This window comes from Mustela erminea, chromosome 18, assembly GCF_009829155.1.
Source record: "Mustela erminea isolate mMusErm1 chromosome 18, mMusErm1.Pri, whole genome shotgun sequence".
NCBI classification, from domain to species: domain Eukaryota; kingdom Metazoa; phylum Chordata; class Mammalia; order Carnivora; family Mustelidae; genus Mustela; species Mustela erminea.
The window spans coordinates 17,807,562-17,831,920 of NC_045631.1; the positions used below are offsets into that span (position 1 = coordinate 17,807,562).

Genomic DNA, 24,359 nt, shown 5'->3' on the forward strand with positions numbered 1-24,359 from the left:
GGGCACCGCCTTCCCCTGACAATGCAGGGTAAAGAGCCCACCCTTTCCTTTTCATCTCTTCCACAGCTCTGGCAGGCCGGGCTGCTTCCTGCCATTGCTTCCCCTTCCCTCCCTTCTTCTCACCATGCCAATCCTGTCCCAGAGATAGACACCATTCACCAAACTGCAACGCCTGTATCCCCACCTCCTCCAGGAAGCCCTCCCTGACCAGTGCTTTTGCAAACAACACCTACAGTGCCTAAAAGACCACTGACGTGAGCAAGCTGGCCTCTCTGCAGCTTGCTGGGTACTTATTCTGTGTTCAGTGGTGCTTTCTTATATGCACTATTTCCTCTGATTAAAAAGAGAAGCAATTATCACTAGCCCCATTTTACAGATGAGGAAGCCTCTCGAAGGCACAGAGAAGTTATGTAACTTGCTCCCAATAACAAAGCTGCAAATGGTGGCTGGGTTTTGAATGTAGGTCTACCCATGCTCCTAACTTCAAGCATGGGAGATTAGCATCTGCAAAAGCTCAGCGACCTTTGGGAGGATCCTGGGAAAGATTCACCAGGAAGGAGTAGGTAAGCTGGTCTCTCTTGTCTCCAAGGTGAGCCCCCTCCTTGGTGGGGGCCTGGATCACACATGACTTCCTTTTGCATCCCATCCCCAGCACCTGGCTCAGAGACCTGCAGAGTGGGTGCTCAGAAAAGAACCATTAAGCCAGAGTGAGCCCCAACGGCAGAATCCCCCCTGGGGTTCCCCAGTAGCAGCATCCCTTCTCAGCATCAAGGGGCTGAGAAGATTCTAAACATTGTGGTTCGTAAGAGCTTCTTCTCTCCTCCTACCCCACTGTGAAACTGACTTCAAAGACAGTATCTCAGGGACCAAAGAAAACCTGAACTCCAGTCCCAGGTCTGTTTCACTACGACTAAACCTCCTTTTGGGAAGGGAAGAGGAAGCCAAGGGCCAACCCCATGTCTTTTTTAAGGAGGCAGAGTTGAGGCCTGACCCAATCCCAGCCCACCAAAAAGAGCATTTCTCCTCTGATTTTTGAACAGGCCAATTTCAAGTCCATCTATCCTCTTGACCTTGGCTTGTCAGAATTCGAGCTGACGGGTGGCGGCACAGGGCAGCGGCACAGGGCAGCTTCTGGCCAGTAACTGCTGTCCTGCTAGGGCAGCTGGAGAGGGGCTGCCTCAGGGGTTCCTCCATCAAGAGCGATCCTCGACATGGAACAGTCTGCACAGGTGAGCAGACAACAGCCCCCCCAGGGCCATGGCCTCTGAGAAAGAGCCGGGGAAACCTCATCATTTCTCCTCCAGCAAACTGCCACCCCCCTCCGTTCAGCCTTTGCCAAGGAGCTCCAGGTTACCACGGAGATGTGAAGGCAAAGTGACTGAGAGGGTGCAGACAAAACGGCTGGTGGGAGGGAAGGTGGTCCTAAAATCAACCGCTTGCCACTCCAAAACACGGGGCAGGGGGGCAGGGCAGAGGGCCACTGGAGGCAACTGTTGACCCTCCCCTCCTGCCAAAGGCACTTCTGGCCTCAGAGGGCAGCGTCCGCTTCCAGACCCCTCCTTCCCTAGGCCTGCTTCCGCCCCCGCTGAGCAAGAGCCTGGACCTGTCGCAGGACCCCCTTGCTGAGGGACCCCCTTGCTGAGGGACCCCCAGGGACCCTTCCATGGACAGGTGGGTATGTGACCTTCACAAAGCAGTGGCCTGCCACGCCCCCCTCTCCCACCAGCATGCACCAAGTGCCAGCACCTTAGCTTGGGGGCCTCCCGTGGCTACAAACAAGCCCAGGGGAGCAGCCCAGGTCCCTCCTGCTCTCCCAACTGCGGCCACGTTCTCCCACTGCCACCGCGGTTCTGAGCAGAGAAGATCTCGAAGGCAGCCCGTGCACTCGGGAGCACACACAATACCCTGGCGGCTCAAGCTCCTCTCCTGTCTCTGGGAACAAAGAAACTCCCAACTTGTCTCTCAGGCGGGGGCTGGTGCCCTCCTGGGCCCAGGCAACGCTGCCCAGACCAGATGCCATGGTCCAACTGGCCCCTACTGACCCCCCTCCAGCCTCAGGGCTGCCACACCTGCAGACACAGCCTTGTCACTTTCTCTCCTTAACAGCATCATCAGGAAGTTGCCCATTGCCTCCCGGGCCGTTTCCCCAACACCAATCCCCACGGAGCCTGGGGGTGGGGTGGTGCCTGGACACTCCTAGCCTGGTCCTTCCATTTCCAAGCCACCCTGCCCCCGGTTGCCCCAGACTTCAGCTCCAGCCTGCAAGCTGACTAGAATGGGGCAAACACAGAGCCGGTCACTTGTACCCACCTCCTTTCTCTGCCACCCTCCCCGCCCTCCCTACCCCCACCCCCACCTTGCCGGCCACATGTCAACCCACTCCAGCCAGCCCCCTGAGGTGGGAAGCTACACCACCTCCCCTGAGGGGGGGGGCGCCTGGGTTACCATAGGTGCAGTTACAGCAGAAGCGAATGATGAGGAGGATTTCCATGGCAGCCTCCGTCCCAGCGGCAGGAGCTTGCGGCCATCGCTCGGTGGCTCCCATCAGCAGCCTGGCCACTCAGCCACCTTGCCGGCTGCTGCTGCACAGCCTGAATCAAGCAGCCGCTTCAGAGTGCTCCTCTAGCAAGGGGGAGGGGCGGGGAGGGGAGGGGAGGGGAGGCGCGCGTGGAGAGGCAGGAGGGGGGAGGGGAGGAAGGGAGCGAGCTGCCTGCTGGCATCCTAAGGAGGAGCACGTTTGTAGCTGGCCGGCTGCCTAGGGACAGAAGCTGGATTCCTCGCATTTGTGCAACACACACACACACACACACACACTCTCTCTCTCTCTCTCTCTCTCATTCCCATGCACATGCTCACACAAGCAGGGCACCGTAGTCCACAGAGCAGACAAAGAAAGGTAACTATTATCCAGCCCGCTCCCCAGAGTACCTTCCATAGTGACTGACGTGTGGCTGTCCTTGGAGTCCTTGGGACCTTTCACTTTGAGTTCCTGCCAAACAGAGGGGAGGAATCACTACGTGGCCTGCCCCCTGAACCTCCCCTTCCCTCATAGCAGCCAGAGCAGGAAGGAGCAGTGCTCTGGAAGCCAGGGTACAAACAGGAGGACAAAGACCAGAGCCCAGGTCTCCCCCTGACTCACGGACTCCAGACTCCCTGTGCCGCACCCATGGTCTCCTGGCGAGTGTGGAGTACGGAGGAAGCTGGATATACGCAGGAAGGAGGGGGCTCTGGGTACCAGAGAGGTGTGGAGCTCAGGTGCTCCTAGGACACACCCCCTAACACCCCACCCCGGTGACTCAGGGCCTTCTGGAGAGGCAGCAAGAGCTGGATCCCCCAGCAGCAGCCATGAGTTAGGGTTTCCGTCCACCATCAGCCTGGGGTACATGGGATTTGAGAGGACAAAAGGCAGGTGTACCCTTAGGGCGTGGGCAGCCCTGAAGATAAGGAGCCAGGGGTCCTGCGCACCCAGAACAGAGACTGAGCTCCACAGGGCAGTCCCATTTAGATCCTACCCGGATAGAGAGGGGTTCATCCAGCCCCCAACCCCACCTGCCACCTCCCACCCACGGGTGGGGAGGGAACTGCAAGCAAGGAAGAGGCCACACCCCTCCTGGCCCCCAAGCCAAGTGCCGGGGAGAGAGACTTGGGATTGCTTATCTGATCCTATTTTCTCAGCCGTTGGAGAGAGAGGTTGCAGCTCTGCCCCTTGGCGACAGACCACTAGGGCCCACCACTAGAGCTGTAACGCAATCCCCATGGCAGGCAGGGCTGAGTGTGTGGAGGGGGGCCTCCAGGTGGGGTGTCAACAGGGAAGCCAGGGTGAGCGAAGGCCAAGGTCAGGGACCCAGGGGATGGTGCCTCCTCTGCTCTGCCTGGAAGGGGGGACACACCCAGGCAGCAGGAGCCTCACATTTCCTACTCCTGCCTCAAGCTGTTTCTCGACAGAGAAAACCCCTAGGGACTGAGCTTGGGGATTGGGGTGGGGAGAAGGGGGGGTTACTCAGCTCCCCAAGGCTGTCTCTGGCGGGTGACTGGATTCCCAGCTTTAGGAAACTTGTCCCCGTGCCCCCCTCCAGCGTAGCCCAGAGGTATGAAATCGCTCCCGCTGCAGAGGAGAAGGGCCCTAATTGCAGTAATTAAGTGGAAGTGCCAGTAGGAAGCGACAGCGTCAGCTCGTGAGTCAGGGTGAGAAGCCACCTGGCAGCAGGCCAGGGGGCCCACTCTGCCGCCAGGGCCGGAGTCTGGGAGAGGGATTCGGGAGGAGTGCGGGAGGGTCTCCGCCGACCAGTGAACAGGCAGTCAGCCTAGGCTAAGAGGTGGTTCGCCACTCTCTGGACCAGACATGACCCTGGGACACACATCGGGCGGTTACAGTTTGTTCCCAGGGAGGGCTGGGAGCCATGAGGGGAAGCACCATTTCTCCTGCCTTATGACCCCAAGCAGAGGGACTTCCCCACCCAGCTCTGTTCTCCCAGGCAGAGGGTGACTGACTGCACTCCATGGCTGTGGCTGGAAGAAGAAACTGAGCTTAGCTCCCTGTTTCCATCCCCGATAGATGTGTTTCATAGGCAAGCCCAATGTGCCTACAGATAGATCCAAGGCCACATTTTTCCAACCTGGCTTTTACTAGTAATCAAGTTGACATTTTCATCTCCAGCTATCCAACTTGTGTGCTGCCTCTCAGCGGATTCCAAATTGGAGTAGAACTCGTCACCCCAGGAGTCTCACTAACACTATCCTGCATCTCCCCGACTTTTCTAGCATCAGAGCGGAGATGGGAAAGCAAAGGGTCTGCAGAGGCCTGTAAGGCAGAATTTCCAAAACTGCAGAAGGAGCTCCCCTTCCCTGGACCCAGAGGTTCTCTTGACCCAAGCTTGGAGCTGGGGCTGTGACAGCAAGGGCAGCAGCTTCAGGGGGGGTCTCATGGAGATCCTTTGAACACAAGAGGGAGGCTGGGCTGTGCTCCCAGAGGAGATCAGAGCTCCTCCTTGCCACTTCCTGGAGAAGCAATGGCAGCCAATGCCACAGCTTTGCCCAGCAGAGGAGCATGGAAGGAAGGCTCCCGGCAACAGCAGGGAGAGGCAGGCTTCCAGCCAAAGTGTACGGCTGCTTCTCCTCACAAATGGCCCTGGTCCTCTCTCTGTCGTGCAGTTGCAAAAGATCTTAAGAGACAAGCTTGTCCAGAACTCTTCCAATCTTTCTAATCATAAAAATAACCAGGGGAAGCTTCAAAAATACAGACTCCTGGGTCCCACCCCAAACGCTCTGAATTAAAGCTCCAGGGAAGGTATCTGGAGATCCGCATTTTAAACAGTGCCCCTGATGGTTCTTATCGAGCAAACCAGGGATGAGTGAAGAACCCAGACCCCTCACTGGACAGAAGAGGAAATAAGGCCAGGAGAAGGGAAGGGACTTCCTCAAGGTCACCACAGCGTGACAATACTGCCTTTTTTTTTTTCTTTTTCGTCTCCTCTGTTCTGATACAGAATAACCTAAACAGAATAACAAAATCAAACACATCGTTATTCTTATATTACGAGGGAAAATGTCAAGTGCGAGAAAGCAACTGTCAGTCTAAGTGTTCCCCTCAGGGGTACCATTTCCCTAATGGGCAACAGGCCCAGAGGCCGGAAGGCAGGGGCTGTGCGGGAAGCTGCCCACCTCAGAGATCTTCTGGAACTGGTTGTTGGACTGGCTGCACTTCTCAGCTGTCTCCAGAGCGACTTTATAGTTATCCACAAATGCTTTGTACACACCGAGCTGGCTGGCCTGCAGGGAGAAGAGGAGAGAGAGGAGGGCAGTGGGATGGGAGGGAGGATTAATGAATGGATGGCAGCGTAAGCAGGGCACCTGGAGCTCCCGTGGCACTCAGAACCTCTAACTTTGCTCCAAAGGGCTACACGTGGAACAGAGGTAAAAGGCGGATGAACATACTATAGTATCCCTTTGAACTTGACAGTTTCCATGGAAACCAGCTCAGCCAATAAGATTAACAAGAGGGTACAGGGGATGGGGGGAGCAGGGCAGGGCCTTTGTTGGCACGCCAGAAATTCAACAGCATTTGGCTTTATTTAGCATCATAAAGGACGCCCGGGGTTTGAAGCCCTAATGCCTCACCCATCTTTCATAGCCTGGAATTAACTGGAGCCAGGAAGGCACAGTGTGGCCTGCCCAGTACCCCACTCCCCAGGCAGAGTGTAAGGCACAGCGTTTAAAAGTGCAGTCTCAGCAGGGTAAGGGCAGCTTGCTGGCTCAGTCAGTGGAGCATGGTACTCTTGATCTCAGATTGTGGGTTCGAGCCCCAGGTTGGGTGTAGAGATTACTTAAAAAAAGAGATGCAGTCCCCATTTCCCTTGGCCTCCCTCAGTCCCTGTCCCCACATCCTCAGCCTCTTAAGGAGCCAGAGATCCTACCAGCCTCAGGACACATTTGCATGTCGCTCTGAACCTAACAGGAAGCTTCCCACTACTTACAATCACACAGAACCTCAGCTCTGAGAGGCAGAACGGATGCCATCATCCCTTTCTGCAAAAGGGGAAACTGAGGCTCATTAACTTAATTCCTCAAATATTTATGGAAAGTCTTCCTGTGCTTTGCATATATGCATTTCCCCTTAAGAGAGGAAAGGGTAGAAATGTGAGTTACAAGCACGGTGAGGTACTATGTCATCCCCAACAATCTGCCCCAAATTTTAAAGTCTAATCATATCAAAGGTTGGCAAGAATGAGGGGGAAATTAGAGCTTTTACAGACTGCTTATGGGGGCGTCAGGCCTGTTATTTGGACAGTAATTTGTCAATAACTGATAAAGCTAAAAATATGCACAGCTCAGCCTACTTCTTAGCAAACCCACTTCTACATACAAACCCCAGAGTCTGGGGTCCGGTTCGGGAGTCAGTCACTACTCGTGGCAGGTGAGCACCTGACAAGTGGCTAGGCCAAACTGAGATGTGCTCTGTGCGTGTGCGTGTGTGTGTGTGTGTGTGTGCGCATTTTTTTAGAAAGGGAGATGGGGCAGAGGGAGAAGAAAAGACAGAATCTTCAGCAGGCTCCACACCCAGCTCGGAGCTGGACACGGGGCTCAATCTCACAACCTGATCAGATCACGACCTGAGCCGAAATCGAAAGTCGGATGTTTAACCAACTGAGTCACCCAGGCACCCCAAGATGTGCTCTAAGTATGAAATACACATTGGATTTCAAGGACTTAGTATGTAAAAGAGAATGTAAATGATCTCATTAAATAATGATTACATTATATAATGACAACATTTTGGATCTGTTGGCTAAATACATATTTTTTAACAATAAAATACATGCTTAAAATTAATTTCCTGCACCTATTTCTACTTTTTTTTTTTTTTTAAGATTTTATTTATTTATTTGACAGACAGAGATCACAAGTAGGCAGAGAGGCAGGCAGAGTGGGGGTGGGGGGGAAGCAGCCTCCCTGCTGAGCAGAGAGCCTGAGGTGGGGCTCCATCCCTGGACCTGGGATCATGACCTGACCCGAAGGCAGAGGCTTTAACCCACTGAGCCACCCAGGTGCCCCTGTTTCTACTTTTAAGTAAGGGCTACTAGGAAATTTAAAATTACATACGTGGCTCGCATTATAGTTCTAGTGGAGGCACTGCTCTAGTGAAACCTGTCCTTGTATGTCCCCAAGGAGATGTGAGCAAGGGGATTCACTGTTCCACTCTCCCTCCTGTAGAGAGACTGGGAACAGATGCTCACAAATGCGGTAGTTCATATCCACGCTGCAGTTACAATGAGGGAACAAGATCTATGGGCAGTAACACCAACAAGCTCCCAAATGATCGAATTGCAAAATACATGAAATATATATGTTGAAAAAGTACATGTAATGCCATAAAAAGATACAGATACATAATAAAAATACAAACTGCAGCCCAGAAGGCAACACACCAAATTCATTCCAGTAGCTGCTTCTGTGCTGAGCAGAAGGGCGAGGGGAAGGGAGAGAGACTTCATCTACAATGCTTTGTTTCCTTGATTAAAAAGTCTATCTTCAGAGCTTAACATCCATCAGTTCTGGGGGAATGAGTCCACATTTGTTTGCTACATGTATTCTCTAGAATTTCTGGTTTAAATATTTTGCAGTCAAGTAGCAACGGAGGTTCAGCTGCCACGGGGCTTCCTCGGGGGGATGCTGAGGTGCTGGGGAAAGCAGGCTGCCCGGGAGGCCCACCCTGGACCACTCTGCTTTCTGCAAAACTCTCGTGTTCCTCCAGATCCCGAGATCTGGGGCAGGTGGAAAGCCAGGCAGGTCGGGGGCCAGGAAAGCCAGAGGGCAAAATGAGAACGGGGGTGCTTCCAAAGATACCAAGGCCAGAGCTGTGCAGGTCTCAGCCTCAGATGGGCCAGACTTGGCAAAGACGACAAATCTGGCGGAAGTGCAGGAAGGGATGAATTTAATTCCTTTTCCAGGGGGAGTACCGGCCCACCGGTGTCCCAGGCTACGCGGGAGGTGCTAGACAGTTGCTTCCTAAACCAAAGTAAAAATCATTGCTTTTCTTCTTCTGGGGATGTGCTCTCCTTGTCCCCCCTTCCCACAAGAATGATGAGGGCTGGCTGCCCAGGTCAGAACGCTATCCTCCCACCCCACAGCCTAAGGGAGTAGCAGGAGCTGAGTTGGAGCTGGAGCCACCCGGGCAGAAGACCGGCACACGGGGGTCAGGGCTCGTCCCAGGCACTGCCATCTTCACGGTGTACCCTCGTCTGCAGAGCCTAAGGCCCGGCCTGCCAGGGCCATTAACTGGGATGTGGAGGTTGCTTGGAAACAGCAGCCTGGCACTGGGGTGATCTCATAAAACAAATAGCAGAGATGCTAATTCCCTTCTCTCAGTAATGGAGACCAGCTGAAAATAAACCACCTCCAGATGCCTGGGCTGCCCAGCTCCTCCCCGGCCCTCCCAGGCCTGCAGCCCCAGGGGCCACGGAGAGCCCTTCATGCTGCTGGGGGAGGGGAGGGGGATAGCAAATTCACCACCCGGCGCCTGTGGAGCTGAATGGGGGACACTGGTGACAGAAGGGTCCGAGTGACAGAGATACAAGTGGGACAGCATTTCCACTATGTGCTGGCCTAGGTACCCCCGCCCTCCTCTCGTTTGTTCTCTGATGAGGCCAAGGAGAGGCTGTCCCCCAAGCCAATCCGCTCAGGCTCCTGGGACCCGGCCGGGAGTGATGACTGGGTACATGCCATCCCTGAACTGGAGCAGGCACTCTGGGGCTGCCGGAACCGGGAGTGTGGGGTTCCCCAGCAATACCACCTTCCGGGGTGCCTCTCACTAACAATAGCGAGGACGACGGCGGTGGTGACAGCGGTGATAGTAGTAACAGTAATGCTAATGGCTGACTATTGAGTATTTACTAATTTACTATGTTCTGGGCCCTGTTCCAAGCCCTTCTCAGGTATTAACTCACGTAGTCCTCACAACAATTCGGTGAGGTAAGTACTATTATTATCCTCTTTTTCACAGATGAGGAAGCTGAGTCAGAGAGGTTGTGCCCAAAGTCATAGGCTTAATCTGTAGCAGAGTTGGGATTCAAAGTCAGCTGTGGCTGCGGGCACCTGGATGGTACAGTCAGTTAAACCCCTGACTCTTGCTCTTGGCTCAGGTCATGATCTCAGGGTTGCGAGTTCAAGCCCCACTTGGAGCTCCGCATCGGGCTCCGCACTCAGCACAGTCTACTTGGGAGGCTCTTTCCCTCACCCTCTGCCCCTCCCCTCTTCCATATGTGCACACTTTCTCTTTCTCTCAAATAAATAAGTAACTCTTGAAAAAAACAAAACAAAGGCAGCTGTGGCTCTAGAGGCTATGTTTGTCCCTCCAACGCTGCTGGCCTCTTGGGACACAGACCTTAGGCCCTGTGATGTATGTCCCCCTCGATGCCCTTCCAAGTTCTCCCTAGTCACAGTCGTCAAGGTCATGGTGCACTCATTCATTTACTCACTCACCATGTATTGAGTACTAGGCTAGTTCTGGGGTCTAATGATAAAGAAAATGCAGCCTATTCTCTGAGAGCTTATGGTTTTAGGGAGCAGGAGGTTCCCATGTTCACTGAGGGGATAAATAAAGGGGCTACATTGGAAGTTTGGGGGAAGGTTTCGCCAAGGATGTCACTTCTAAGTTGGAAGCAGTTGGGGAAGGACATTTCAGGCAGCTGGAGCTAAAAAAAAGAGAGAGAGGTCAAGAGTGTCTGCTGCACGGACTGAGAATAGAAAGTTCAGTGTCAGTGGGGGGAGGGAGTGCACAAGGACAGGGGAAGCAACAGCCAGAGGCCAGGGATGGCCAGCATGCAAAGGGTCTCATACACCACTCCTCAGAGCCTGGCATTTATTCAAAGGCAAGGGGGAGCCACTGAAGGGATTTAAGTTGGGGAGAAGCAAGGTCAGGAGTTCAGGTAACTCTGCTGCTGCTAAGCAGAGGTGGGAAGGCTGGCAGGAAGGGGGGCCTGGAGGCAGGAGCCACTCCTGAGGGGAGGAGGGGGCCCCAGAGGGGGCAGGGAAAGGCAGGCCCAGCAGTGAGCATCCGCCAGAAGTGGGGATGGGGAAGGGAGTGGGGCAGGAGAGTACCAAGGACTAGTCCAAGGGAGTCATGGATGGATGGATGGGGGATGGGATGGTGGCAACACCCACCGACACTGGGGCAAGAAGAAGAGCAAAGAACTTTCGAGACAGTAAATCCAGTTCTGAACATACTGTGCGCTTGAGGCCCTAGAAGAATCCTTCTAAAAAGCAAGAGTTTTCTCCAGTGTAAGGAGAGTACAGGCCTGTCCATTCAACCAGTCCCACCACTGCAGGGGAGGTAAAGGAGAGGCACTGCTCCCTGCCCACCTCCATTCACACCCAGACAACGAAGACCACAGACTGGCAGTCTCCTTGCTGCCTCCTGGGTGGGCGGAGTTACGGGCAGGGAAAGGTCAGAAAAGAGTGGGGGTGGGGGCGCTGTAGGTCTGACCTCGGGGTCCTCCAGGGGACACAGCCAGAGCTAGGGGAGGTGTCACAGAAACCTTGGGAACTGGAAGACCTCTGAAAGCCTTTCCCAACACTATGTCTGCATGTTAATTCTACCTTGTCTCTCCCCTGCAATGGTGGGTGGGCTGAGTTCTTGATGCTTTTTGCTCCAGGGTCCCCAGGAGGGAATCATTCACAGACCGATCTGACCGCTTCATTTCAGAGGCAGCACCGTGGTGAGGCAAATGCCCAGTGTTTCAAGGGAGCAGTCCCTGCCTGCCCACTGGCACTGTCAGCCCCTCTGTCCGCTGAGGGACAGGCAACCTGAAGCCCAGCAGGTGAGCCTTCATTCCAGCCCTGAAGCCCCTCACATCCCTAGAAGCACTTTCAGGCTTTACAGTGGGAGGCGTGGAGTCGGGACACTAAGCCCAGGGCCCCACAGAGCAGAGCTCCAGGCTTTCCCCTGGGACTCAGAAGTGACCCAGGCCTTTAAGGAGATCAAGAAGGCTGGGGATTCCTGGACGTCTCCCAACACTAGCAGCTCCACTGAGGCACCAGATAAGTGCTGTCCGTCCACAGGAGACTTACCAGCTTCTGGAAGAGGTGGCCCATGGTGACCTGGCTGTCCCACTGCTGCACCTTGGGGCAGAGGTTGTCATAGAACTCCTTGTGGATCTCGTAGATGTCCTGGATCTTGTAGAAGATGGTCTCGATCTGTTGGATGGTGAGTACAGGCTGGGAGGTGGTGGCTGTGGCCTTCAGGGGTTTCATGGGCTGTGAGTGAGGAGGGAGAAAGAGAGAAGGTAAGAACCGATGAACCAGATAGGCAGAAGCTTCAGGGCACAGACACATACTTCTCGTGGCTGGAGTTGGGCCTCAACAAGGCCACGGAGGGCACATGGCCATGTCCTATCTCCTGTACCCATGGCAGACATTGCAAGTTGACCATGGCAAACATCGTGAGTCAATCACAATGCTCTTTCTCACTGAGCCTGGTCACAGTCCCAGACTCTCTCCATGCTGAGGTTGACAGGTTAGATGAAACTTATCTGTCAACTGAGCTTATCTCCACCAAGATGCTCCAAGGCCTTCAGGTGGGGTGGATACAGGGACAAACAGTAAACCCTTGAAGTGTGGTTTGCATTGAGTAGCTGCTGTTATAGGCTCCAATAAGCCATGCCCTACTACAAGGAGGGGAACCCTGACAGCCAGGGCCTGGCCCAGAGGACCCCCCCCAACCACTGGCCCATGTGTTAATGCCAGGACACATTTCCCCCACACCCTTGTCTCCCAAGGGGTCCCTGGCCCCCAGCCTGTACTGGGTTCGCTTACTGGTTTCACAGGATCCATACCTTTCTTTCACAGTGGCCTCATGTGCTGAGTTACAAGCTCCCTTGTCACCTTCCATCAGTGGAAGGGAGGGTTGACTGGGAACTCAAGCCCTGAGCCATTTCCTTCCAACAATCAGAACATGATTCTAGGATTTGGGGGTAGAGTCTCAAAGAGACTCAAGACCAACCTCAGCTGCACTGACAGTTCAAGTTCCCATCCCTTAGAGAGTGAGCAGACAGCACAGACGCCACCGTCCTACCTCTGTACCCATGGCAGGCATTGCAAGTTGACCAAGGCAGACACTGCTGGTCGACCATGGCAGACATCACGAGTCAATCACAAATGCTCTTTCTCACTGAGCCTGGTCACAGTCCCAGACTATTTCTCCATGCTGAGATTGACAGGTGAGATGAAACTTATATGTCAACTGAGCTTATCTACACCAAGATGCTCCAGGGCCTTCAGGGTGGATGCAGGGACAAACAGTAACTCAGGACACTCCCTAACACTGGTGGGGAGCTGTAGTTGTTGCCTTCGTGCCCAACAGGGGTATGGTAGGAGAATAGGACCTGGGTACAATTTCTTCAGTGTGATTTTCTTCATTTTCTGAACCACCTACAATGAGTAAATATTAATTTTTTAAAAAAGATTTTATTTGAGACATAGAGAGCAAGCAAATGAGAGAGAGAGTACAAGCTGGAGGAGGGGCAGAGGGAGAGGGAGAAGCAGGCCCCCTGCTGAGTGGAGAACCTGATGCGGGGCTCGATCCCAGGACCCTGAGATCATGACCTGAGCCAAAGGCAGATGTTTCACCTACTGAGCCACCCAGGTACCCGAGTAAATATTAATTTTTATCATCAGGGGATAAAAAGCTATTAAAATTCACAGCTGAAGAAAAACAAAAAAAACCCTGATATCAAAAGATAAGGAACTCTTCCTTGCTTGGCCTTCCCTTAGCCCCAAAGCCTGCAAAGATGCCTAGACTGCACTCCAGAGGCCCTCCAGGAGACAGTACGAGAGAAAGTACGGGAGGGGCAGACACATTTACGCAGAAGACAAAAGCCTGAGTCAGACTTAATGTTCTTCATCTAGTGGAAAGGCTGTGTGGAAAGAGCCCTTTGACTTAGTCTGAGTCCCTCTGGAAACCTAGGAACAGCCAGGAGAAGTCATGGGGACAGGTCCCCATCACCTCATAGGACTGGTTAGTGAGCTTTCTAACCAGAGAAGCATTCCAGCCATTAATGGGTGACTAGAGGCTACACTGGCTGGAACAGTGACATTAAAAGAGACCGGAGTTATCACTGGCTTGGTCTGAGAGAGGACCATCAGAGCAGCCAAGCTCCAGCAATGCCTGTCCATAAGAGGAAGTCCCATCTTCCCAAATACACAGATGAGGCTCTGACTTCCAGCATCCCTATCCTCCCAGCTCTAAAAAGTCCAGAAGCGAGGAAAAAGGAAGGGAAAAGCAGAGCCCTCCTTCCGAGCTTCTTAGCACTGGGACCAATTAACCCTAACGCCCAGGCTTTGCAAGGGCAGTAGGATGGGGTTTTCCCTGGTGCAGGCCAGGAGGTGTGGGTTTGAGTCTCAGCTCTGTCACTTAGCATCCGGGCCTCTGCAGCCTCATTTGTAAAACTGGGGTAATATGACCTTCTCACAAACACTGATGGGAAGATCAAGAGCCATAATTTATAGAAAATATCCAGTAGGTGCTTGGTACCCAGGAGGCAGTCAATAATGTTAGCGGCTACTATTATCATCATCTGCCCCACGAATAATGTACCAAGTGCCTAATGTGAGGTCAGACCAGGTATTCAGTGACTCACCACACACGTCCAATCCCTGCCCCGTGGAGCCCCCCATTCAATAGGGGAGACAGACAAAACACAAGGAAACCGTCATACACACTATTTCCACCTGGGCACAATGAAGGAAATAAGGGGACCTCCTGAGGCAGGCTGGGGAGGGACGGCTTCTCCCAGAAGGGAACATTTACCCTGAAATGGAAGCCTGGGGGCTCAGAGGACAGTATTCCTCAATGCCGGTTCCACGGTGGGCAGGGGCTTGATGAGAGAGAGGAGCTGGTGAAAGCCAGGGAGCCCGTGTGCAGTGGGCAAGGGGGAGGAGCAGGGCCTAAGGAGAGCTGGAGGACTGGGCAGGGGCCAGACCAGGCAGGGGCAAGAAATGCACTGCCTTTCCCTGAAGGGATTTAGGCAGGTGAGTGACAAAGGGCCAATTCTCTTTTCAGGAGATTATTTTTCTCACTCAAGATCCTTGCTCTGCAGAACATGTGGGTAAACCAGACCATGTAGTGGACAAAGCCAGACAGGGTATTACCCGTCTTGGACTGTAAATACCAATCAAGTGGTCCCAAGGTAGTGCTGATACAGCCCAGGGGGCTTCACAGAGGTGGTGACAGGAAAAGGGCCTCGAAGGTTGGGAAGATCTGAGCAGGTGGAGGGGTGGGGCGTGGGTAAGCAGGGAAACAGAAGAACCAGGAACCACAGAAAGGAAACACTGTTCCCCCAACCCCAGGTGGGCGGCCGCCCTCAGCTTCAGGGCTCCCAACATTCTGTGAAGGACACGGAGCTGTTCCTCAAGATTGCTGTCCTAGTTTATCCTTTTTTTGTCCCCCCCGCCCCAGGATCCAGTGGAGAGACAAATCACCACAGAGTCCCAGAACCTCTACTCCTTGCTCCTGCCTGGGTGCTGTCCCTACGCAGAGGGGGAAAAAAAGCACATAGGGTGGGAACAGCCCTGGGAAGATGAAGGGTCAGGACTTCTCAGAAGCTGCTGGGGAAGTACCCATCAGCCACCCCAGCAAAGACAAGACCCAAATGCTCTGCTTCCTCCTGAACTTCCCACTCTGTCTACAAAAAGGGAAGCAATGGGTGCTCACCAACAGCGAGTCACATGGATAGGGCCTATGCTCAGGACGTCAGAGGGTTCTCAGGACAAGGCTGGAGCCCTTTGGTCTTGGGCTTGACTTCACTGGGGTTGGCGGGGGGCAGGGAAAGTGCTGGGCGTGTGGGAGCCCCGGCTGGCCAGAGACCCTTGAAGGAAGTTACTTTTATCTGGTGAAGCCCTGAAACCAGGCCTCAGGTCCAGATGGCTAAAAGGCAAAAGCAACCCAACACTGAACTTGCCTCCAACACTGTTCTTCTCCCCAGCGGCTAGCATGCTGCTCCCTCCTCCCAGAATCCTGCTGCAGAAAGCAGGGCTAGCCCCTGGCTCTCCATTTCGTCAGGGGAGAAACAGATTCTTAAAAGAGAGGATCACTGAGTGACCCGGGAGTCGGGTCTGGCTCTCCACTTTCCACAAAGTGCTTCTCAGGAAGCGGGGCCAGGTGGGTTCTGACTCAGAGCGGGTCTTCCCACAGCCGTCTGTCAGCTCTGTCCCCAGCAACCTGCCTTTTGAAACAGGGGCAAGAAATCAGCCCACTTCCTCCACCTCCTATCCCAGAAGGCCTGGAGGCTGCCAACGTATCATCTCAGTTACTCCTCCTCCCGGAACCCAGGGAGGGAAGCATCATTAACCTATTTTAGAGAAAAGGAACCTGAGAACCCCAAATGCGAGGCTGAGAGAGGAGGGCCGGTGAGGCCCTGTGGTGGAAGCGCTGTAGCAATGGCCAGAGGCAGCCCCTGAGCTCACTTCCACATTCCCCACAGTGGGTGAGACGCAGAATGACATGCATCTGGTTGTCTCCCTTCCTCCACCCCCCACTCCAGCCTGGGGCCACGGGCCACTCCGTTTGTAATCTGAGCCAACCGGGAACCGGAGGTTTCCAGATTACCAAACCTTGCCCCATCTGACAACCCAGGGGTCAGGAACAGAGGCTCCTGTGTGAGTCCCAACAGCGTCTGTGTGTGCACACAGCCTTGGGTACACACACCACACACACCCAGCAATCTGCATATCAGGAAGTGTTAAGCTGAGAACAGTCTGACACAAACAGGGGAGGAGCAGAGCCAGAGGGGCTGGGTGATGAGTAGGAGATCTGGGAGTGGGCCACGGAGAGGAGAGACTTTCTTTCCCAGGGCCCCTGGGTCAGATCACCCCCTAAAGGAAAAAGGCTTTGAGGGGAAAGCTGTGAGGGGAGGGCTCCCAGCTCAAGGGCTTGGGTGGAGAGGCCGGATTCCTTATCTTGGTGTTTCACTGTCTGAGGCTGTAGCTGTGGAGGGTCCGCCCCCTCTTCCTGGAGCCCTCCAGCATAGACCTGGTCTCCCAGTCAGCCTCCCCACTCTCCTCCGGGCCTCTGTTCAAGAACCAATCAGGGGCCTGGAATGAATAAGCTGGCGGGAGAGGAGGGATGTGTCCTGGGTGGCCTGCAGGCCTAAACCTCACAGGCTTTGCCTTTGAGGCTTGAGCTGTTAGAAAGGTGAGGCAGGGAGGGAGTGTCTTGGCCCCTAATTCTGTTGCTATCTTTGCCCCGACACAGAGAAGCTCACCTTAGGCCCAATGACTGACAAGAAGGCACACGCAGGTTGGAATCCATGAGGGCCCAGCCTCCTCTGAGGACGTGCCTCCCCTTCCTTCAGGGAAAGGCTGTGTTGACAGAAACAGGCCCCAACCTGCATCTCTCTCAGGACTGGACAAAATAACAGCAGCAGCTAACGCTTTAGTCTCTGTTCTAAGAGCTTGACACACAAACTCTTTTTTTCCCCACAACAACCCCACAAACAGAGTACTTGTAGCAGTATCCAGGATCTGCAGATGGAGAAGATGGGCCACAAGGGTTCATGAATATTCTGAAGGGCTCGAACTTGAGAGCGGTCAAGCAGGGATTCTGACAGGCCGTCTGTCAGAAGGTCCTCTGTTGGAACTCCTCTCAATTTCAGTAATGACAATGACGCCCCCTCACTTGGCTGTGGCAATTCTCCGTTCCTGAGGTGTGTCACACGCATCTGACTGGTCTTCCGCTTGTCCTCCTTCCTTCAGCTACCCTGAGTGCCTGGGACCCCAAAAGGATCACCTGAGTCTCTTAACCCCGTGAAGAAGATAGAGAAGGTCACGGAATTATTCTCATGTTCAGATGAGGCTCAAGGAGGTTATGCACAACTTGACCAAAGCCAGGGGTTTCCAAAATGACAATACCCATGAGAAAGAATGTGGCCCAGTACATACATATATATATGTGTATATATACACACACATACACACACAACACACCCGAAGTTAAGTGAAATAGTACTTACTCTTACTATGCACAACGCACACTGGTATTTTCTTTCTCGTTTTATAAAAAATGCTGGCTCCAACCTACATTGATTTCATGATGCACTAATGGGTTCAGATCCAGATAAGAAAAACAGTGCCATGAGTCTATATGAGTAATGGCAGAGTCAAGTCTTGCCTTAGTTCTGGCCCCAGACCACAGTCCTTGTCTGTCTCCTGGACTATCCGGCTCCTGAACAACACTATCATGCCTACCAATAAACTCTCAGTGAGAGGTACCACAGACCAAGCCCAGGCCGTCACAAAGTTATCTACACATTTCTTTTATTAATTTTTTTTAATGCACATTTCTTTTTTTTAAGATTTTTATTTATGTATTTGAGAGGGGGTAGAAAGAGAGCATGTGAGTCGGGGGAGGAGCAGGGGGAAAGGGACAAGCAGACATGGAGCTTGAGCTCATGACGCTGAGATCATGACCTGAGCCGAAATTAAGAGTCGGACACTTAACCCACTGAGCCACCCAGGCATGGCAAAGTATCTGCACATTTCGATGGTTATTCCTGGGGTAATAAATGCCAAGGCCCCCGGCATCCTGGGTGGCAACATCTCATATCACAACAGGTACATAAATGTGTATCTTATAGTTCTTACAAGAATGAGTTTCTGGGGTAGCTGGGTGGCTCAGTCGTTAATCCTCTGCCTTCAGCTCTGGTCATGATCCCAGGGTCCTGGGACTGAGCCCCCTGTCGGGCTCCCTGCTAGGCAGGAAGTCTGTTTCTCCCTCTCCCTCAGCTTGTGCCCTACCCCCCTCCTCAAATAAATAAATAAAATCTTAAAAAAAAAAAAAAAAAGAATGAGTCTCTACTCATCTACATTTCTTATTCCCTCTTTTACTGATATCATCCCATGTCTCAGGCTGCAAAATACCCAGGGGGAGGACTTTACGCTCCCCAGTTCCCCTGCGTAAGATCTAGCCACATCTAAGGCACACTTTCTTCAAAGGAAAAAGGCCTCACATCTGTGTAGTACTTTTACCTCATATTACTAATACTTCTCTTCCAGTCTGAGTCTCACAGTGCTGCCATCTTGGGAGGAAACTGAGGCATCTTCACAGAGGGTTGGGGTTAGTCTAATGGCTCAGAGCTATGGTGCTTCTCAAACGATACAGACACCCGCCCACCTCACACTTCCTGCCACGGGACCGGAGGAGAGCCACGGGCTCACTATCTGTGGGAGGAGAAAGGACTGCGACCAGGGCACCACAAAGAGGACTCGGCTTGATTGACTGGTAGAGACTGCCCAGAGCACAGTGTGGAGGTGGAGGCTAGGTCCTCACCTGGGCCACACCTGGGCACCCCCCCCACCGGACAGAGCACCGTCACTGATCAGTGGTGCCTGTGCGTGGTCAGAGGCCGTGGGAGTGTTCATCTCCAACACGGTTGTGTTTCTCCCACCATTCCCAGGGCAGGTCAAGGAGGCCTGGGGCCGAGAGGCACAGGCCCCTTTTTGGCAACGACCCCGGTTGCCCAATGCCAGGCTGACAGACTCTGCCCACAGGGAAGGAGAGGTCCAGGTCCCCCTTCTCCTCCCACCCCAAAAGCAGTTTGCAAGCATGACACTGACTGGCAAGCCGGAGCACAGACTCACCAGCAGCAAGGCTTCCAGCTGGTTAATGTAGATCTCTTCGCTGGCCAGGAACCCCGAGAGAACCAGCTTCCTCATCTCCAGGCCTTTCCCTGCCTCCACCTGTAGGAAAGCAAACCAAGAACCAAGAGCTCATGAGAAAGGAGGCTAACATCCTGAGCGATCTTTTCTTGCCTTTTTCCTCCTCTTTCACAGGCACTTTGGTAGGGAATAGAAACCAAATACATTTATGATAATTTGGAAAATGTGGAACAAAAAAGGAAAAACAATCATCCATATTTCTGGTGCTCACACCTCACTTTTTCTCCCACATTCTTCTTCCCACATTTCCTTATCTGCCATCCATCCAGCCACCTATTCCATGGTAATAAAGGACCTGGGGCAGTTTAGTGGAGGAATACGGACAAGGAAAATCAGAGGGGGGGACGTGGGGGGCTCAGTCAGTTAAACGGTAAACTCTTAATCTCAGCTCAGGTCTTGATCTTGGGGTTGTGAGTTCAAACCCTGAGTGGAGCTCCAGGCTGGGTGTGGAGCCTACTTCAAAGAAGAAAAAAGAAAGGAAATCGGAACCATGGGTGAGGCAGGGTACGGTCATATAGGAGGACCCAAGAGGGGCTGGAAAAGGCTCCTGGGGGAGTCGCTACTCATAAACATGAGTTTGTACTCATAAACTGAGAAGAGGGGTAGAGAGAATGGAAGTGGCCATGGGAGCCACATCTTGTGGCCTTCTAGCTATATCTTCCTGTCCCCAAGGGCTCAACCCCGCAACAGAAGGTGCTCTCTGTGGGGTCTTCAGCCTCACCCTTGTATCCCCCAGCATTTCCTGACTGCCTCACTGTGCAAGGCACATATCCTAACTAACCTCCTCCCCACTCCAGAATTCCTTCTCCTTTACGGCGGTCATGCCCCACTTAGCCTTGGAAGACCATCTTGCTCGTCTCTTAAAATGACACTGTTCCGTCCCTCCCTGTGGGAGAAGCGAGGGACTTTGGCTCTGCAGCCTGGATTCTTCTAATGGACCTCTGCCTCTCTCTCCTCCCTTCACACCACACACCAGAGCCCGGCTAACCTTCTGAGGACACCACCTTACACCTAATGCCTGCCAAGGACTTCATATCAGTGCTGTGAAACCTTGCCCTTTGCAAGGACGCGTATGGGCCTAGAAGGTGTAAAGCCAAGTGAAATAAGTTAGTTGCAGAAAGACAAATACCATACAATTTCAGTCGCATGTGGAGTTCAGGAAACAAAAGGCAAAAGAGACAGCAAAAAAAACCAGACTCTTAAGTGCAGAGAACAAAGTGGTGGTGGCCAGAGGGGAGGCAGGTGGGAGGATGAGTGAAACGGGTGAAGGGGTTGAGAGGGCCCTTTTCATGAGGAGCTCTGAGTAACGTAGACAACTGCTGAATCACTGTATCACATACCTGAAACTAACATAGCACTAATGTAACTATCTACACCAGAAACAAAAATTTCGATGCTGCAAAAAGTGATTACTTGGGGATTCAATTAGGTCATTCATTCATTTATTTATTCATGCAACAAATATTTACTGAACACCCACTGGACTCTGTAGATACACCAGGAAGCAAACAAACTATAATCCCTACTCTTACGTGGTTTATAAACAAAAAACAAGTAAATATAATATATAACAATGCCCCGTGATATGGGGTCTGGCTTAGTCTTGGCTTAAACACCTTTGTTGGCTCCTAGTGCCTCTTCTGACCCTGCTGACCTCCCCCTGCCCACCTCCCGTGCAGCCGGCAGGTCTCTGGGTCTTCCCAACCTGCTGGGAGTGCTTGGGCCTCTGTACTTCGGTTCCTGCTGCCTAACAGGCGGGCTCCCACCCTGGCTCTTCTCTGCAGCACAGACTCTCCCACCTGAGGTACTGCTCAGTGATTCCAGGGGTGGAGGTTGGGGGATGAAGCAACATCACATTCCTCTGCAGAGCCCTGAAGGCCCGCACCATACAGTACCCCTGGCACGTGGGCACCTTACACTTCCTAAGCCTTGTAAGTTCTTCTCATGCTATTTTAGCCCTCATATACCTCACTGAGGCAGGTACTAGATTTTTCCATCATGCAAATGGAAGCAAATAGGACTTGGAGGAGGGAAGGGACGAGGCTGGGGTCACACAGCCTGGAAGTGGCAGAGCTAGGATTGCATCCCAGTCCTTCAGTACCAGATTCCAGGCTGCCCCACTGCTTAAAAGAGTAACTAACATCACCACCCCACCCCCATCCCTGTTCTCATTTTCTTTTTCAAGTATCAGGTGCTTTCCCGGAATCACGCATAGAACCCTCTCTGGGCATCAGATGCATACCCTTACTTATTTGGCACAGGCTGGGAGAGTATATGAAGCTATCAGAAATTTCTGACGTCCAGGGTAACTGGGTGGCTCAGTGGGTTAAGCTTCTGCCTTCAGCTCAAGTCATCATCTCAGGGTCCTGGGATCAAGCCCCGCATTCTTCCCCTGCCCTCCCCCCGAGCCTGTCTCTCTACTTGTGATCTGTGTCTATCAAATAAATAAAAATCTTAAAAAAAAAAAAAGAAAGAAATTTCTGACATCTGGAGAAGAATGGCTTTTCCCAGCTGCACAACCTGCCCCACCGCGTTCCCACAGCTTTCCCACCATGCCCCAAGGAAGGGCTAGCAGCAGCCCAGGAATCCAATCTGCGCCACAGGCCACTGCCTCCAGTCTCTGAAATGTTATCTGACCCTGTGATCGCAAAACAATACCCTGCTAGAGATGTCCACACCCTAGTCCCCCAAGCCTACATACACACATCCCCTTATATGGAAAAAGGGATTTTGCAGGTATGATTAAATTAAGGATTTTTTGATGGAAAGATGACACTGGATTATGAGATCTCAAGGACCTTTACGAGGGGGTGGAAAGAGGGTCACAGTCAGAAAAAGCAATGTGACCAGAGAAGGGGAGCAGGAGGAGGGAAAGTGATTGCAAAGATTGGAAGATGCTACACTACCAGCTTCCAGGACCAAGATGGGGCCATGAGCTGAGGAGTACTGGGAGCCTCTAGAAGCTGGAAAAGGCCTAGGAATGGATTCTTGCCCCTAGAGCTTCCAGAAGGAATGCAGCCCTGCTAACCCTTTAAGGCTTGCATGTAAGAGAATAAATTTGTGTTTTAAACCATGAAATGGGTGGTAATTTGTTTCGGCAGCATTAGGAAACCAGTAGGGACAGCAAGCTTTAGGGAAGAGCAAGAGTTATGTACTTAAGGCTTCACAAGTACCAGGAGCCATTGGGAGAGCTTTCCAGGGATTAACTCAGGACAATCCCACCCTCTGGAAGGTGTTGTCATTATCCCCCTGAGGCACGGAGTGGAAACCACCAGTGGCCGGGGGCTCAGGCACACAGCACACCCTTCAAGGAATGAGATCTGAGCTGGAGCCCAGAGCAGGGCCCCAGCTGGCCCCAGGCCCTCCTGGTCAGACTTGAGGCCACCTCTCTGCACACAGCACCAGCCCTGCTCCTTTCTAAGCCGGACAAATGGGAACTCGCCTTCCGTGTTGGGGGGCCAGTGATTCCCCCCGCACCCCCTTGCTGTTCCCTGCCAGATTTATCTGAGAGGCTGGCAAACATCTTGTAAAAGAAATCACTTGAAGGACATTGTGAGCTTCCCTGGAAGGCTGGCTGGACTAGGACCGCGGATGAAGACCTAATCACCGCAGATCCAGCCACACTGTCCCCCACCTTCGCATGAGCACAGAGCCTGTGACAGTCCCTGCAACAGCCCAGTTCATCAAGACCCTCTCCTCAAGAGACTCCCACCTCTGAGTCCAATCTGAGCTCCCCCAAAATCTAAAGTCAACCCCCAAGAGTCCCACTATGGGCTATTCTCCCTCCGAAGTTACGCTGGCATGGGGTGAAGGTCGGGGAGAGCTTAAGCACGTGAAATGAAGTTCTGCTCACGTTATCAACAGGAGGCCTATTCTCGGTTACCACCAAAAACCTCTTCCTTTTTTTTTTCTTTCCTCATACCCCCATGTTCCTGGCTTAGAATTATCTGGAAACTCACAACTGTTTCTTCAATCCTCGTGGGGCTATTCTTGTTTTAAAAAACACCAGGGCTGGACATTCATTCATTCTGTACATGTTTCCGGCTCTGGGATACAAATACAAAGGTGAGAGCACCAGTCTCTGTGCCCAGAGAGCCCGCTGGAGGCGGTATCCACATGCCCAGAATGCTCGAGGCCAGTTCTCTGAAGAGGTCAGGGAATCCCCTGCCCCAGTCTGTGCCATACTTCCTGTCGGTCCCCCAGCACAGGGAAGCTGCATGGTCTCTGCTATCCTCCACAAGCAGAGCTCATGAAACGCAGCCACTGTAGGCTGGTTCACTCCCAGGATTTCCCATAACCTGCAAGGCTGCAAGTCGGTCAGCTCAAGGCCCCCAAATCCAAGCATTCAAGTCCCTCTGGGAGGGACAGTGTCTACAAGGTCAGGTTAGCCAGCTCTGGCCTGGTCTTCTAGAGAGTGCAGAAGCTATATAAATAAATGCCTCTAAAGGTTTGGGTCTAGGCCAAACCAAAATACGATCTGTCCAGGAACTGTGACCTCCTCCAAGACAACAGCAAGGACTGAACAGACAGGGGCACCTGCCGTTCAGAGCCCTAGGGCCAAGTGGCGCTGTACCCGGCAGAGTTCGGCTCATGGGCTGCACCACTTTTCGGGGTGCACCCAGCAGGAACTGCGCAAAAGAGATGCCACCAGGTCTAGGGGGCTGTGCCCATGCCAAGCACCAGCCTTAGGATAGCTGGCCCTTCTCTGAGCCAAGACAACGCAGGGCCATCCAGCCATTGCTCCTCTTGCTAGTGCTAGGCACTGGGGAGCTCTCCTTCAGCTACTGCCTTAGCAGAATCTGGAAGGGGGGCACAGCCCACTCTCCTGGAGAGTGGATCCCTCTATTCCAGGCTCCCTGCTGTCTGAGGCCCTAGACAGGTCCCAGCAGGGCTTCCAAAGGTCAGGTGTTTGAGTCCCATCTTTGCAGTTCTGTCACTCACACCTCCGACACTACCGTCTACTTAACATTGTTTTTTTACAACTGACTTCTTAAAAGCCCAGCCTCATTCCAAACGTGATATTTCTTTACTTATTTATTTTTTAAAGATTTTATTTATTTATTTGACAGAGAGAGATCACAAGTAGATGGAGAGAGAGGCAGGCAGAGAGAGAGAGAGGGAAGCAGGCTCCCTGCCGAGCAGAGAGCCCGATG

At 52.9% G+C, this 24,359-nt stretch overlaps 1 protein-coding gene and 1 long non-coding RNA gene across 7 annotated transcripts in view; one reads left to right on the forward strand and one right to left on the reverse strand.

Annotated features, from left to right (window-relative positions):
* The window catches only part of ABR (ABR activator of RhoGEF and GTPase), a 176,649-nt gene that overhangs the window by 54,180 nt on the left and 98,110 nt on the right, over positions 1-24,359 (reverse strand). For 5 of the 6 annotated variants that reach the window (XM_032321120.1, XM_032321124.1, XM_032321122.1 and 2 more), the window contains 4 exons: positions 19,129-19,227; positions 11,566-11,751; positions 5,662-5,769; positions 2,929-2,989 (listed from right to left, as the gene is read on the reverse strand). In XM_032321120.1, the coding sequence (XP_032177011.1) occupies positions 2,929-2,989; positions 5,662-5,769; positions 11,566-11,751; positions 19,129-19,227 (454 nt within the window). Of the gene's footprint in view, positions 1-2,445; positions 2,902-2,928; positions 2,990-5,661; positions 5,770-11,565; positions 11,752-19,128; positions 19,228-24,359 lie in introns of those variants that run through there. The other variant, XM_032321125.1, reaches the window with a different exon arrangement.
* On the forward strand, positions 8,768-15,465 carry LOC116577620. The gene is made up of 3 exons (XR_004280553.1): positions 8,768-9,211; positions 11,151-11,315; positions 14,951-15,465. It is a non-coding gene; the product is annotated as an uncharacterized LOC116577620 (long non-coding RNA).